At 36.2% G+C, this 16,932-nt stretch overlaps 1 protein-coding gene and 1 long non-coding RNA gene across 3 annotated transcripts in view; one reads left to right on the plus strand and one right to left on the minus strand.

Annotated features, from left to right (window-relative positions):
- Positions 1-16,932, plus strand: part of LOC118073934 (uncharacterized) — a 139,662-nt gene that overhangs the window by 15,331 nt on the left and 107,399 nt on the right. The window contains exon 2 of the long non-coding RNA XR_004691152.1: positions 9,901-10,090. This is a non-coding gene — a long non-coding RNA (uncharacterized lncRNA). The remainder of the gene's footprint in view (positions 1-9,900; positions 10,091-16,932) is intronic.
- ed (echinoid) lies at positions 853-14,431 on the minus strand. Of its 2 annotated transcripts, none has more exons than XM_035094736.1 (7): positions 13,632-14,431; positions 5,926-7,387; positions 3,989-5,223; positions 3,349-3,499; positions 1,716-1,903; positions 1,279-1,554; positions 853-1,048 (listed from the first exon to the last, which is right to left on the minus strand). In XM_035094736.1, exons 1-7 carry the CDS (start codon positions 13,702-13,704, stop codon positions 888-890), a joined length of 3,546 nt encoding a protein of 1,181 aa, XP_034950627.1. In that variant the 5' UTR covers positions 13,705-14,431; the 3' UTR covers positions 853-887. The 2 variants fall into 2 exon arrangements, with proteins under 2 accessions (XP_034950627.1, XP_034950626.1); XM_035094735.1 differs by having other exon boundaries at positions 3,349-3,517.

The following is a 16,932-nucleotide window of genomic DNA, read 5'->3' on the forward strand; positions in this document are numbered from 1 at the left end:
GTATAAGTAGCACCCGTTAGGTCTACATAAGGCTGTCCTCGTGAGTCAAGTGTATCTGACAAGAACTTGGTGGTTAAAGAGACGTCTGCAAGTTGACCACGATGAGAATCCGTTTCGTTGTTGTTGATTAACACAGACGATCCATTTGTGGTTGGCTTAGGACTTACATGACCTCGCTGAAAATAGGGACTTGGTGATTGAGTTCCATGAATACTTGACGGAGTTGATGCTCGACTATCGTCTGGTTGAATAGGTGACCTAATAGATACAATCGAAGGTCTAGGACTAAGACTGGCATTGGGGTAATCAGGTTGATTTTTAAGATCAATCTCTGCACCAGTGAGATGTCGTTCTGTAATTGATCGATTTCTCGAGTCGTCCGAGCTCTTTATAGTATTTAATTCTGGACTTTTTGGATCCTGTAATTGATCAGGTACTTCAGGAACGGCTTCAAGTAATCCCAGACGATCAATACGCCGAGTCAGAGTTCCTGTATGGCCAGGATTTTCTGCACCAGTAAGGTGCCGAGGTCGACATCGTGATGGATCTGGTTCAACTATTTCTAACAGGCCAGACTTGTCGATGCGGCGTCCTGAGGTTACGTCAAAGTCCATTGGTGGAATTCCGTGATGAGGACGTGCTCGTAGAGGAAGAGTTCCGTAATAACTTCCACCAATTGGTGATGTTCCTTCCATGTTGGGAATAGTGCGATATAACGGATTATTTGGAGTCGGCAATGTTCCAAATCCAGAATTTATAGCTGGTGTTATCATAGGGTTTGGATCAGCCGGGTTCTCGATGACGATTTCCATGTGATGATGATGAGGGGCTTTCTGCTAGAGCCAAGTTGTTCGCGATTTACCGGCTCGCGAGCCGGTAGGCTGATCTCAGACAATTATCTCCCTTATAATTCTTGGTCGTCGGCCGTTGGGAGTGGAATAACCGGACTCTAGACTTTCATCGTACGAGAGGCTAACTTGTTGAGGTGGCTTTGTATCCTCATCGTACGCTTCTTGATAAGGCAGTCCAGACACGTCGTACGGCGAATCTGTTGGAAAAGAGAAATATACGTTATTAAAGAGAAAATCTCAGACATTAAACTTTCTATAAAATTTCATTGCTTAAACTTTTTTCTCAACGATAAAATTCACTAATATCCAACATAAATTTATTCTAAAAATAATCCAACTTATTCTTTTAGAGATATTTATATTATGCAGATGAAAAGCGGATTTTTTTTAGAATAAACCTTTGGATGTTTGATGAGTAAATACTGACCAACATGCTTTTGAGACTTTACAACGGTAGCAAATGGCTCTGGACAGAATTGTTGTCGACTCAAGTTGTGGTTCTCGCGGTAATCCTCACGTTGTGGTAGATAGTGTGGGTGGGTAGGATAATCAGACTCGGTTGGAGCATATCCTCCAAGATCGTATGGGGGATTTGCACCATTGGCCGCGGCTGACTTCATCTGCCAAATAGAGTCCTGGGAGTTGACGGATCCGCCGTTATTTGAGTTTGAATAGCTATTGTCCAAGTATCCCATGTTGACACCTGGCAAACAAGAGAGTGATAAATGTTGTGACAATTCAGCGACATGTTGCACATTAGATATGCATAGTAATCATTCAACCAATATTACTAATCAAACTGCCAGATGTCCAGTGTTGATAAAATGACTGTCTAAAGTTGTTAGTATTTCAATTCATATTTACCATTCTCACCGTTGATATTATGATTGGGTTGCCGCCAATTATAACCCGGCTGGGCGTAAGCTGGCGTCTTAGAGTCTTCCATAGCTAACGCTCGATCTAAGCTATGCTCTAGCGCTTTGTTCTCTGCATAATAGGGTGGCGGTGCTTGTGTCTGTTGTCCATTTCCGGTGACCAAGCTCGGGCGAACCCTGCGTCAAAGAGAAAATTTATTTGTCACCATGTCTATAAATTTAACGAGTTCGTTGGAATATATAACGAGAGTACACGAGCAACTAGAAATAACAACTTGATGTCGTTCTCTATGTATAAACCAAGGGAGATGAATAATATAATGGAAGATAGAAGAAAAGATAGAATGACGCATAGACGCTTGAATAAATTATTTGAGGTAATGCAGTATCTGACTTCAAATTCTCTAATGAGATTCTGGAAGAAAATCGGCCAAGCAGATGTTGAATAAAAAAAAGCAATGGCCGAGTATTCTCGGCTTTTCTTCCTTCTTTTTATTACTCTCTCCAATCCTCACGTAAATTGGATAGCAATGGAATTTCTCTTCGGTGTACGGCGTGTGTTTTCGAGAGTGGATATCCATCTTCGTCCTAAGTATTTATTTTTTGTGAGTCGTAAAAAAAATTATTATAGACCTATAGTATTATTCCAAAGTTGAATCATTTCTTTAAACTGTTTTATGTATAGTATAGTCTGGTATTGTCTATAAAAACTTGTATGTTACTACTTTACTCCAAGATTAACAGCATGTACTTCCATTTTCCTCTTTAATTTGTTTCCATAAAAATGCTTTTACGAATCTATCTACTTTGAATGCTTATTACAAATGAACAAATTATGGCAAAAACTATAAAAAAAGCATCATCCAGAGCTTATCGTCTGCTATTTAATATTCAATGATTATTATTCTTGAGTATAATAACATTTTTGTGACCTTGTTTGTCTAATGGATATAGTAAAAAAAACTATAACAGAGATTTTCATGGTTGTTAAGTAAGAATCATATGTCAAGAATGATATTGATTGAATAAAGTAGACTTTAATTTAGTAAATCATTGAACGATAAATTGATGATGATTTAAAATTGCTCCAAAATATGTAACACGTTTTGCATTGTATGCACTTATTTTATGGTAATAATTTTTTTGTAACCAGTAAAAGCCATTGTCATGCATGGTGAAGCATAGAAAATGAATATTATTGAGGCTTGTCTACCAAAGTAGATCGGGTTTCAACGCTTGGTTCACGTATTTGTGAGGCAGAGCACAAGTCTTGAGTGCTAACATCGTTCACTGGTCGAGAAGATTACTCGGACGAGAATGGCAAGCAAGCTAAGACGTGAGGTTTTTGTTGGAGAAACACGATGGGATCGAGAGACCCTTTGGGAAGAGCAACTTCTTGTTTCTCTCTTACCTCTATTGGGTCCTTGGCAAAACTTCCATTTCATGCTCTACAGTATTGCAATAGCTTAGAGAACGACAAAATAGTAAAGGTGAATGCTGCAAGTGTATTTGAATGAAAAGAGAATCCAGAATGAAGTGCATCTTGGGTGCTTTAAATATATTAAATAAAGTGAAACTTGTTCTTACGAAAAGATATTAAATGATAGAATGAAATAACTTACGTGTTAGAATCCATTTCGTAGTCTTTGGCTTTTGCGGCGTGCTTCCTTCGACAGCGACAGAACAAAAGTAATAAAGCAGCGAAGAGAAGAAATACTGCACCGCTGACTACTAGTGCTATCAAAGTTGGTGTTGCCAATGCTCCTGCTTGAGCTATATAGGACAGTCCAACTGTACATAAAAAATTACCAGACTATTAGTAAAACTAAAAAAAAAACATTTATTTTTTCATCAATATTCACTTTTATGATGAAATAATTAAAGTTTAAGTTTAATTGTACGAGTACAACAAGTGTCGTGATGTAATAGTTCTAACTCTTTAAAAGATTGAACTCGTATACTTAATAAAATAACGAAAACCTTTTAAATAAAACAAAAAAAAAAAATTCAAGTAAAAAAAATCTCTAATTTATTCAAGAGAGACCGTTTAGTAATTTCTGTTATTTGAATCAAACAAATTTACTTTAAAGTTGAAATTAAACATTGAGCCATTTAAATTGATTATTTTAATTCGAAAAAAGAATGTCTAAATTGACTTTTCTATCAGAAGGATTGTTGAAAAATGTGATATTATATTCATACCCTTAATTACTTTGATACGTGAAAGGATTAAAATCTATAGATAATGAGAAAAAAACTTACTCTCAGCTTCAGTGTATTCTCCACACTTTTGTTTATCGGATTGGAGACAAAGTCTGACCCTGAGACGTGGTTCTGTGTGCGATGTTTCCGGGTCATCGAGAATACCATCTTTGGTAGTTGGCGCACTGCCGAGAACCTCGAGGGGCCACTCGTTAACTATTCTCCAGGGATCGTTCGATCCGCCTTCGAATCTTTCGATAAAGGCTACGACAGAAAGACAAGTAGGACCCGCGGTGATAACCAGACTGCCACTTTCCGGGTCGAAGCTTACTCTCTGAGGTGCTGGGATTTTAGCTACAGTAGTGGTGAAAATTTTTTCTTCAGAATAATCCGAGTGATTTTTAGTATTGTATGCCTTCACTTTGAAAGCGTACTTTCGATGTTGGTCGAGATCAGTTATATTGCAAGGATTATTGCGACCACAGTCTCTCTCCGACCATTGACCCGGAGGGTTGCTTCGTGGAGATGCACAATCTGGAGCTATGGTATCATCCTCACCAGGGATACGGCGATAAGACACAAAGTATTTAGTGATAGGAATTCCACCATCGAAACCGATTTCCCACTGTAATGTCACATAATTTGGACCGATATATGTTGCAGAGAGATTAGTTGGCTTCTCTGGTGCACCTTTTGGTTGAAGAGTAATTACTGAGGTAGTTATTCCCTGGTCATTTATAGCATGACAACTATAGTTGTTATAATCTAATTCTCTGATATTTGTTATCTTTAATATCGATGTGTATATATCGTCTCCTTGTTCATTTGTCGTCCATATCTCGTAATGTCCATCACTAGATGAGCCCTGAAGCGATACAGAATTTGATCCAAATTTCCAGTGAAATTCTGGCTTTGGCCAAGCTTGAACTTGGCAAGTTACTTCAGCTGTCTCTCTCAAATTATAAGCAACTTTATTGTGTTTATGTAAAACTATTGGTGGATGTTCCACTTTCAGTAACATCTCTGATTCAACTTTCTTCACTTCATTGTGAAAAACACATTTATATTTGCCACGATCACTTGCAATTATTTCATCTGTATGAGGACGATTGTGTCCCAAGAAGCTCAAGGTAGAATTAACAATAGAAACATTTCCATGGCCTACTGATGTAAAGGTTTCAACTTTATAGAGACCATCATTGGCTGTGAGCTCTTCATCAGATTTTAACCAACGCACTACTGGTCTAGGTTTGCCTTGAGCCACGCAAGTTACTTCGAAAGATGATTCTCCAACTCTGCAAATAATATTGTTATTATAAGTAACGTTCATGATACAAAAATAAATAGATGTTTTTTATTATTATATAACGAAGAACGGTTAACTGAATAAGTTTACTTTCATCGAATGGAATGAAGAAAAATATTCCGAGTTAGAATATTAAATTTCTATCAAATACGTAGTATAAATAGTAGAAAATTGATCAGAAGACAAAATTACATGAAACATATTTCATTGAAAGTTTTGAATGAGTTTTCTTTTTTTCTCATTAGGAGCAACTTTAATTTAGTGAACAATAAATCATGAATTATGTAAATACTCATTTTAGTAATATAATTTAAATTTTCAATGAAAATACATTAACATTGTAAAATGAGTAAATAATCAATTCTTTAACATTCATTAAAAATAAAATAAGTTGTATTTAACAAATATAGCTTTGATGTTAATTGACTTTTAATTTAAAATTTAAATGTAAACTTATTTGATATATACGACCTTTTTATACTTTAATTAACAACATTAAATTTGCAATGAAAAAAAAATTCACATAAAGAATAATATCTAACGATCAAATAATCGTTCTCACTTCTATTATTTCATGTATATAAATATTCATAAAACTTAGCTAATGTGTTTATAAAATATTTTTGCATAATAAAATTTATCAAGTGTCAAGATAAGATTTTAAGTCTAGAAAAAAAATTGAATTACTCACGTTCTAGTGACGTGAGGATTTAATTTTGACAAAATTTTTGGTTGTTGATGAACAGTAAGTGTGACAGAAGCTGCTTCACCAGTTCCAACTTCATTCATAGCATGACACTTATAAACGCCGTCACTTCCAAGATTGACTGAATTAATAACAAATTGAGAACCGGATCTTTGAAGCTGCATGACATCGTCTTCGCCTTCTTTCCACCATTTATATTGTGGTTCTGGATATCCAGGAGGGTTAGCGTTGCATGTCAGTATAACTCGAGAATTCTCAACTGCTACAGGCGAATCTGGCGTAACTTTAGCTGGACCTGGCTTGTGACGTATGCGAATAGTAACGCGAGCACTTGCAGAATGATTCTGAATTTGTCCTCCAGTTGGATGCATTGTATTAACTGCTCGACAACTATAATTCGCAGCGTGATCAGCAGTAACACGACTGAGACGTAGTAGAGGACCAGATTGACGAAATTCTGGACGTTCGTCGCTTGTCCACTCAATGATAGAAGCTTTTGGATTAGCTGTGACATTGCAGTGAACGGTTATCGTGTCATCTACCTCAGCAATTCTAATGCGATCACCTTCGATGAAGACAGTAGGTGGATAGAGGACATCCAAATATAGTGAGGCTTCTCCTTTACTGCTTAGATAGTTATCAGCTTCACACGTATACTTTCCAGCATCTTGAAGTGTTACTCGATGGATAGTATGTTCGAAAGTGGTGGCGATGAAGCTCTTTCCATCTTTGATCCAACGAACTCTACTAACACCGGGTTTGGAATCGACATTACATTTAAGTACGGCCGTGGTGTTGGCCTCAACCTTTAGAGGATTTGCTGGTCCCACAGACACTCGAGGGAAGTAATTGACATCCAGCTGTATAGATGCATTGAGCGTCTGTCCCTCGGGCATAGCACGATTGCGAACGACACATCGTAGGATAGCGCCATCATCATTTCTTGTAGGAACCATTTCAAGTATACGGCCTCTGTGAAGAAGGCTGCGACTATTGTCACGATACCATGTGACATCAGGCTCTGGACTACCTCCTTCAGTGTTGCATCGTAGTTCAAGACGACTTCCCTCAGTGGCTGTGGTTGATGTAGGTGATATATGTGGAGGTCCTGGTGCTCTCAATACCGTCAAAGTGACATTCTTGTGATGTAGATTATAACCACTTCTACTGTCTTTTATACGACACTCATACTTGCCATTGTTAAGCTCGTATGAGACATTTCGAATCTCCAGGTCATACCGACCTTCAGTGAGATTCAAGTATACCTTGTAGTTGGGTGACAGAGATGTATTGTCTATCGCTGCATTGTCATGGTCATTGTTGGTATGTGTGAGCCAAAAACTTGTAGCGTTCTGCAGGACAGGCGGGAATCGACATTTTAGTATAACGTTAGAGCCTTCGTGCGTGTCGACCTGGTCTTCCTCTGTTGCGTGTACTGGTGACAATACTGAAACACACAGAAGAACATGTTATTAGTGTACACGTACAGCATCAATATCTATGTTGAAATTTTTTAGTCATATTGCTAGGTGCACGATAACAGTTTAACGGTTCGCAACCCCTTGACTATTAGCCATATTATTTTGTATACGATCAATAACTAAACCAAAATGACTCTTTGATAAAATCTCCTAATACAGTTATATGTTAAGGATTATACGACTCATTATAAAGTTAAAATAGGTACTTGTTAAAACGCGCGACCATTCAAATGAACGACGATTTGAATTGACTGTTTATGGGGTCATTTTGAAGTCGACTGCACACAGGAAATGATGACGTTGTCTGTTCTTTATTGTCGCGGTTACTCCTGCAAATTATTACGGAATAAATTCAAATTATATTGACAATAACAATCATACACCTGCATTGCTCTGTATATGTCCAGAGGCACTTTAGGTTGCCCTTTTTCGTCAATAAAAAATTGAATTATCATCAAGAGATGTTGGAAGCTCGTAAACGATCTGAGAGAATGAAATTCCCAGAGACAGAAAAGGGGTCATGTAGTCGTCAAACGAAGGAGCAAAACTGGTTGGATGATGCTGAAAGATGCTCGGGTGAACAAGTGACGTCATTACAAGACGAAAGAACGTACTGATAAAAGGGTGACAAGAAGAGAATAAAGAAAGAAAAAGCTTTCTTATTGGTTTAACGAGTAATGTCAAGAATAAGAACGTGATATTCTACAACTCGAACTTGGTAAAAATCTACGAGTTGTAATATTTTTTATAGACCACTCTCTCGACAACGTTATCACCCTTTCTTCACCAAGAAGCCAAAGAGCAACTGGCAGAGTCTTTATCGCACGTAAAATATTACCCAAGTTTGTGACGAGAACTAGACATAAAGATGGCTAAATGTGTGTTTTTTTTTTCTTTCCTATTTTACTCACTTGGATACTTTGAACAATTAATTTTTTATTACAACTAAAGTTTTTCTACAAACCAGCGTCTAAATTTTTTATTTAACTACTCGTGTACCAACACTCCACGTTTGTCATGAGGTAATTTGAACTGACATATAAAGTCTCACGAGCCTTGCAACATGAGATATCTGCGTTGGCATAAAACAAGCCTCGTCAAGTGAATTCGACTCATGACACAGTTATATTACAAGATAAGTACACTTGAGGACGAAAATGCATGATAGATTTTACGAGTCTTTCGACAAGGAATGCCGTTAGATAGCCTTTGGCCATACATATGTAGACATATACCGTTGAGATACCGTAACTACTATGATGCGTAGGCCATCAACCGCAAATACCATCGACTGACCGGTGATTCGAGGAACGCATATAGATGTTCTCGTAGTAGAGGATATGGGTCGACATGGGGTCATATAACGAAGGAATGGAAACCATTTGCTTTCCGAAGATGATTCAAGCTTTAGGTCTGTTGCTGTCTCATTCTCTATGATGTATATATGCTTGTGTCTCATTCTCCAATTCTCTCTCTCTCTCTCTCGAAATCCGTACTTCTCATTTATTGTTCGATGAACGGTTCAATCGAAAAGCAATGAATCCGTTCCGCACAATCTCCTGCATCGCCGCACAAGCTTGTAACGATGTAATAGCCAACTCTTTATTGAATTGCCTTCTATAATGCTTTTCCCGACACCATCTTTTATCTTTTTTAATTTTCAATGTCTCCACAGCACGAAATCAATTTTTTCGATAAGTTTGTAATAGAATTATTGACATAGTCATTTATTATTATTATTTAAGGATATTCCTTTACGGTACACTAGTCAAATCATGAGATATAAATCATATTTTTGTTGGATGAAAAAATTAAATGGATATTGATGAAATTGAAAAGTGATGTTATTGAGAATAAAAGTATGCTTTCGATAAATAGAGCCAGAGAATTTGTCATATCATGTGGAGAGTAAAAGCTGCTGGTGAGAGAATTGAAATAACATCTGTTAATGTGGGAAATAAAATGTGTAGAAGCACCAAATTCATTGCAATTACGATTAAAAGGAAGACTGTTTACAAAATGAAAATTACCCAGTTTAGTTATTTTGCTGTGAGTGGAAAAATCCGTTGAATGTATGAATTATTATGCGCTATTACAAATAGAAAAAGTTTTATAATTAAATTTTTAATTATTCTACATTTCTTTTTTCTTTTATAAATATTCTTTCAGTTTAAATGCTAATGTTTTTTCTATACCAGTATGTTTTTCGAATTCATTTAATTCAAACAAACGTTAATCTCTATTAATAAGCTTGCCATTAAATTGCAAAATTCAACATTATTTTAATTTTTACATTCTCCTATTGATATGTGTTATGAACATGTGAAATGAAAAATAATCCAATCAACTTTCATGATAACGTGAATCAATTCCAACGGAAAAAATTGTAGAAAAAGTTAATGAAATAACTTTCTTCAAAAGATTAATCACTGGTTTTTTCCAATACATGATGATGATGAAATGATTTCAATAATTCCAGGATTTCAAGACGTCATTTAGCTTCAGGCGAAGATAAAAGTATTACACCGGAAGAAAATTAAGGCCAAGTTCGACGAATAATCCACCTTGAGGCAGAGTTTGTTAGCTGACGTGTCGGTATGCAGCTATGGATCAAGTATAATAGAATGCTTGATGAATCCTCAAAGTGCGTGGCTTGATTCTTCAGAATGGTAAGTAGGAACCTATATGAGATGTTGAAAAAAATTCATCGAAATACAGCACGCATGTTGACTGTATAGTAGGAAGCTTGACAATAGTACATATATAACGGTCATACATAATAAGAAAAGACAAGAAAATGTTGGAGACACGACGCCAGTTGGTGAGTCCGCGCATAAATACTCTGGTGTATGCCATCTGCGTACTGTTGTGTCCACATTGGTATTTATAGGATGGTGAAGGGTGCAGCCTAAAGAAACACAGTTGTGTTAGTCTTCCGTTGAGGTCGCGAGTTGGTCGTTGAAGTCGTTGTAGCGTGCCAAGCACCAGGTCGAGCACACTCGTCTTCGTCCGGGAGTCTTGTGGTTTTCATTCCACCCGTTCTCTTGTCGTCATATCGACTTTTTCAACGTAATGGACCTAAATAAGCTTATATCGATTAAACTATGGCGGTATTCCTTATTTATATATGGCCTATGACTGCCGGAATAGAAGGGGTGGTTAAAGAAAAGACTATAGTCCGGGGCGTTTAGCAATGCAAACCCTTTTCTTGCTAAGCAGAATGGATAGAGTTGATACGTGTGATAGTATCCCCTAGCTTTAATTTACTTGGCTGTAAATTAATTTATCAGCGAAATAAACACTTGGCCCCTCGGCTGAAATAAAGCCCGGCTTTCAGCACACGAAAGTGCGATCAATTGTCGGCAGACTTTGGTGTGTCGTTGTTGGAGATTAGTCCTTGTCTTCGGGATATGATATAAGGGTCTACCAAAGTATGTATAGACCTAGGGTAAAATAAATACAAGTCTTGAAAGAAGTCGATTACGTTTATGTACGTGTGCAGACGAGTGTCGTAACAATTGAAAGGACTGCTAACATGGAATTCGCGGAGCTGCCACGTCGTCGGAAACGATCGGTGGCGAAATACCTTTCATGTGACTGTAAGAGCAGGATAAGAGTCTTTGTAAGAAATTGCTACATTTTCTTGTGAGTGCTATTTTCATTTGTTTTTCTTAAACAGTACGCGCTTACTTTTTTGACATTTTTATTCTTCACCTTTCACCCTTTTTCTCACGAGACACGTAAACCAACAACTGCCGAAGAAGTTTCACAAGAAGCTGCACTACTGCCCACTTCCCAATGGGATCTTTTAGCTCCAGCCTCTTGATGGGACACTCGAGTATTCAGATACCGAGAAATTCACATTTTTCGTCCACCTGGACACTTGCTACGTGATCCGAAAAAAATTTATTACCCTCACTGATTTATTCCCTTTTTTCTATTTTTTTATTTAGCAGTTGAGTTGATGGATTATTACATGGATTGTGATATGAAGAGTCCAGATGAGGGATGTGTTTGCTTGTAGAGAGATTTATTAAAAATTTAATAATTACATTACTTACTACGAAGTGTAATATATTATGTATTATCATGAGAATATGTCTGAGCTGCATAAGATATGTAGAAACTAATAGACGCGAATGTAGGGGCCTTGTATAAAATATGAAATACGTAGACGACAATCCTCATCAAGGATGACAAGCTGCTTGATTGCAGCTATTTCATTTGAGTTATAATGAGCAAAATATTACATAATATATAAATGAAAAGGTGAATATATGAAATATTTCTTTCTCTTTTATTTATTTTTTTCTTTCTTTTCTTTTCACGTTCCACTCTGGTTGTTGCAACTGCCATTCACTCAATCGACTTTGACGTTTGTATAAACAAATTACCGTAAGGTTCTGTGTAGAGAAAAAGTATTTCTAGGAAAAAAATTATTCAATACCAAACAGATATAATCATTTGATAATAAACAAGATAACAAAGGCATTTTTATTTTATTTCACAATTAATAGAATAATATTGTTTTGTATCTTTCAATAGTTTGTGACTTCATACTTTTTCAATTAATTAATGAAGAATATAAATAAAAAAATGACGATTTAATTGCAATAACCTTGTCATTGGGAAATCATTGTGAAGTCATAAGTAAAATAATTCTGTTAATTACGTAAACGAGGATTGTTAAAATTTTTATTGAATCTCACAGTTGTATAATTTCAATAATGAGAAAATAATGAGAAAAAAAATTATGCGGGTCACAAAATGAATGAAACTGAATAAATTGCATCGTAGTGGAAAATATTCAGTATTTGCTGAATATTCGATATAAAATTTCCAATCAACATCTAGTGGTAGTAATAATAAAAAAAAAACAAAATATCCCAAGAATGCAAGTCAATTTAATATGAAACATATCATATTTAAAATAAAGCATTGTCAGCAGTATTTTAACGAGATCTAGTGATTGCAAAATTAATATTCTAAATGATAAAAACACACAAAATGACATTCCTATCAATGATATGTCACATAAATAAATATTTAATACTGACATAACTTTTCATCGAAAACTTTTTTATTATATTACTTGAAATATTTGTAATGAAATTTATCAGCTGTAATTCAACATGAAAACTTTTTTATTCCATTTCCCTTGGTAGTATACAAGCTAATTAAATCATTGTTTATGTAATAGCTTATTTTAATTAAACAAAGATCGAACAGAGAATGGCTTTCTCTAAGTACAGCTCGATGAGTATATTAGACTATTGAGCTAAAGAGAAGCAGAGACAATCAGATTGTCACAAGAAAATGGAACTCTGCGTAATTTACGTAAATTCTATAATCAACACTCGTAGCTTAAGAAATATTTCGTGATTCGTAATTGATCATTAGGGAAGTATTTAAATAATCATTAGATTTCATTGATAAAATTAAGTTAATGCTGAAAACTATTTGACACACTTTTCAAGTCAATACTAATCGGTGTATGCTAGGTAGTAGGGAGTTTTAGGTAGCTAGTAAAACCTTTCTACCTTTCTACCATGCTATTCCAGCTCTTTCGCTACACGTCCGGTGCAGTTTGCCGTATCCTCAGGCCTGTACGTGAGCAATGTTGATCGCACGTACGTTACAATACCTTTGATACGTGTTTCTGCATTAGTACTTGGGTAACTTTGTCGGCCTTGATTTAATGCTCGATCGATTCTACAACACTCACGAGCGAGTCTCAACTTTCTGATACGCGTCATATTTTGTCGATTCGAGTAATCTTATAACATCCAATTGACTCAGAAGTTTGTAAATTCCTCTATTACCTAGTATGTGATACACATACGAATTTATCTGAAGGAAACTGCTAGTTATTCATGATAGCTCATTGTTCAAATAATTATTTATTGATGAGTTAATTTTTTTTTTCTTTCAACACCAATATTGGTTGATGAACGCATCGATAATTGTGTGACTCTCGACTCGTTCTATTAATTACACAATTACGAAGACCGAAGAATCAATAAGCTTACGAATGCCAGAGGTGTTTACATAGTCTGGTATTGCTTCTTGAAGCAATAAGTCTTGAAGCGATTACCCAGCTGTATCGACGAACAATTGTTTCTCGTATCAGCCGAGCATCGTACCAAATTTTCCACATGTTAAAATGCTTAATAACATTAATAAATAATTTTAATACTTATTTACACTCACCACTGATCAACAGAAAGATCAGGAGTTTTATCCAGATTGATAGCATGATCCTAAACTGCTGTCTCGTATCCATATTGACGTAAATCACCACGGTAATTCCTCATTCACGTCCGTAATCCACTTGGCGCAGGTTGTAAAAATGTTATCAGCCCACGAGGGGTAACTAGAGCACGTGCTTAACACGCGCTTTAACTCACTAGTAAAGTTTCGGTTATACCCATCAACCCCAAAATTTCACCACAAGTAGTACATCTCAATTACTTGTCTTCATACCACTAATTAAACAAGAATTTTCACTCTATATTAACAAGTTGTTACAACTGAATTTAATAATAAATTTTCATCAATACACCACTATTTTGGAAAAAAACTTGATGAATAAGTAAATACTCCAAAATCGGTATGGAACACAGATTAGCTTCAATCACTTATAATAAATTTGGCACAAATTATTAACATGGATTCATCAATTCACACTTCATTTGCACTATTAATAGCATAAGCACAGTATTGTATCTCATTAGAACTACATAACTCCTAGAGAAATGAGCCAAATGCTATGATAAAAGACAAGTAATAATTAACCACTGTATCACCAAGTATTTCATGTAAACCATGAAAATTGCACTAAATAAAAGAAGCTTCTCTTTGGAGTTTTTAAATTGTACAAATGAAATCCTTGATTGAATTCTTTGTTGGATCACTCTAGTCACTTGAATGCGTTTGTGGCGCGAAAGATGGAAAAGTTGCTTAGCGAAATACTTTTTTCAAACTCAACATGCGCGCCTTTCAACGGTCGCACGGCAACTGAACGTTGGGACGCGTAAGCACCAGTGTAACCCCCACCGGGTGGCCTCCCTATTTTTTACTCTCTCCTGTGCATCGTATAGCTTGGAGTCGACAGTATAGCTTGGTGGAGGGGTGCGTATACTAGAAGGAGGGGACTGAGAAACATCATTTCCTCAATTTGAAAGTGGGGATGGAGACGGTGGTGGCGGTGGCGCAGCCTCAAAACCAGTATGAAGGGAGAAGGGCCAAGAGGGAAAAGCAACCGTTTGTGTGTGCCCCCTCTGAAACCCTTGCGGCAGGTGGTTCTTCCTTTGGGCCTAACATCAGGAGATGCCTTAGGGACTGCTTCAACGTTTCAAGTCCCCTGCACGCACGTTCCCCTTACCTTTTTTCCCAATTTCCTGCCCTTATCCAACAAAACCTAACGCTCGTTTCCCGCTGGTACTCTCAGCGTTCCAGCTCGCCTTCGATTATTTTCTTTGAACTGTTTTCATTTATGAGCTCTCGCGCGTTTGTAGATATTTATCTACCTGTGGCTGTGGCAGGTAGACTGCCTTAAAAAATATTCTCTGTTAATTTACGATGATTTGGGAGTCGAAAGACGTGCCTTTGAAACATCCAAGTCATGCATGTACATAATATATACACTTGTGCTTGCTTAGAAACTTTAGTTCCAACTGCTGCATCTATGAATCTTGACTTTGATACTTGCTACAGTTGTGCTGTACACTTAATGTAGCATGTGGATACATATATACATACTCTCTTGTTCTTCTGAGTATCGTTGATGATCGGCAGGTGCAGCCATGCAAGTCGATGGAGAAATTAAAGACTCCCCTCCCGGGTAAACACGGCGAGAAGCCTATAAAGCGCGGCTAATTAGCGGTTTAAACATTGACTTTGATCAAGTCGAGTAGAAGAGCCTGATGGTTTTCAACTGAAATTCTATCTTATCCTAAAAGTGAACATCAAGTATTCCAGTTTTATTCAAATACATTTTTTGGGCTTTTCATTATTTTTTTATTCACCTCCATTTATATTTTGCATTCGATGCGGGTCAATAAAATTAGATTTTTCTAGTGCTATGAAATATAATGCTCGATTTGAGTTGCATTGTTCAGCCTGAATCGAAATATTACTTTCACTTTATTGTGACATATGCTTCATAAAAATATCTTTTCTCTCAGTTTTATTTTTTAAAATGTGTAGAGAAATTTTTTTTATTTCAAGTAGAGAAAACCATTAGTAAATCATAAAATGATATGATGTAAAAGTAAAAATTTTGTTATTGATGAATCGTAAGATAACTAACATGATGATAAACATTTTTTGATTGGTGATGTAAAGCACAATGGAGGACTAGATGATTTAAAAAATTTCCTAAGAGAATTTACATAACTCTTCCAAGTCACGATAATACTAAACAAGATTCCAAGATGATCAAAAAAAAAATTTTCATATTTTTTCCTTACCAATGATTTTTATAAATCCAAAGTCACTCCAATTAACTCCTCTTTTCTACCAAGTTATTTAAATTCAACAAAAACATTACAAACATTTTAATTGCTATTTTTCCATTAATTTAATCTCCTTTCACGAATGTTTTTTGTTAGTTTCATAAAGATTATAAAAATCCTGTACTTTACATTGCGATGTTCTTATTAAGTTTTTAATTCACTGTAAATAATTTAAAATCTAGAAGATTTATCTGGAAAACAGATTTTTGGCTTTTATAAACATCCGTTAGTTAAATTCAACAACATAAAATTAACTATTTAGAAACATCCACCAACTCTTTCAACTTGATAGCATGTTTACTACTTAGCAAAGTTACGTATGGGAATAATATTTCCTCTTATTATCATTCCAAGACTTGGTGATACATAAACGTCAGAGGGATAATCCAGATATGAAACTATTGTAGCGATTAAAATAGCGAAAAAAAAATCACTGCCAGGACCAGTAGGAAACAGTAAAAAGGCTCATAATTCTCGCGAGTTGGTAAAAGAGCACCTGCCTTCCCCTCGTGACTGTAGTCCGAGTCTCGGATCGCATGTAAATAATGCATTAGCATACACCATGCAGGCTTTTAAAAGTGAAGAGACGGTAGATGAGAAAAAAAGCAGTAGGACATCAGCCAAGTTGTCGTCAACGAGAGACTTTTTCTTGAAATGCGACTGCAATCGACAGGCATTTGGAGATATCAGTGAACGGGCTTGAAAGGAAATAATCTCTTACCGTTGTCGAATCGACATATGGTGAGCATCAGAGGGGTCGTGAGCGAAACAAAAAAGAAAAAAAGTAATGAAAAAGTAAAAAAAGAGAAAGGCTGGAAAGACTTGATAGCCTTTGGCGCGAGGCAATTTTCTTCCTGCCTGGCTGTGGCTTTTTCAGGGAGTTTTATAAACCCGTAGTGGCTGTCATGCTGATGGCCAGTGGTGGTAAAAGAATACTTGTAAGATCAAGATGACGGCAAAAGGAGAGGGCTTGTGTTTAAAAAATGTTTCCATCC

The sequence above is a fragment of the Chelonus insularis genome, unplaced genomic scaffold, assembly GCF_013357705.1.
Source record: "Chelonus insularis isolate UGA/USDA-ARS -01 unplaced genomic scaffold, ASM1335770v1 scaffold_714_pilon, whole genome shotgun sequence".
Lineage (NCBI taxonomy): Eukaryota > Metazoa > Arthropoda > Insecta > Hymenoptera > Braconidae > Chelonus > Chelonus insularis.

Bases quoted from the DNA above. Each gene is read 5' to 3' on its own strand.
- ed (XM_035094735.1), bottom strand. From the start codon at position 13,704: ATGGATACGAGACAGCAGTTTAGGATCATGCTATCAATCTGGATAAAA. The intron at 7,388-13,631 runs GTGAGTGTAAAT...TGTGTGTTTCAG, and splicing joins GATCTTTCTGTTGATCAGTG to TATTGTCACCAGTACACGCA. The intron at 1,904-3,348 runs GTAAGTTATTTC...TCTTTGACGCAG, and splicing joins TACGAAATGGATTCTAACAC to GGTTCGCCCGAGCTTGGTCA.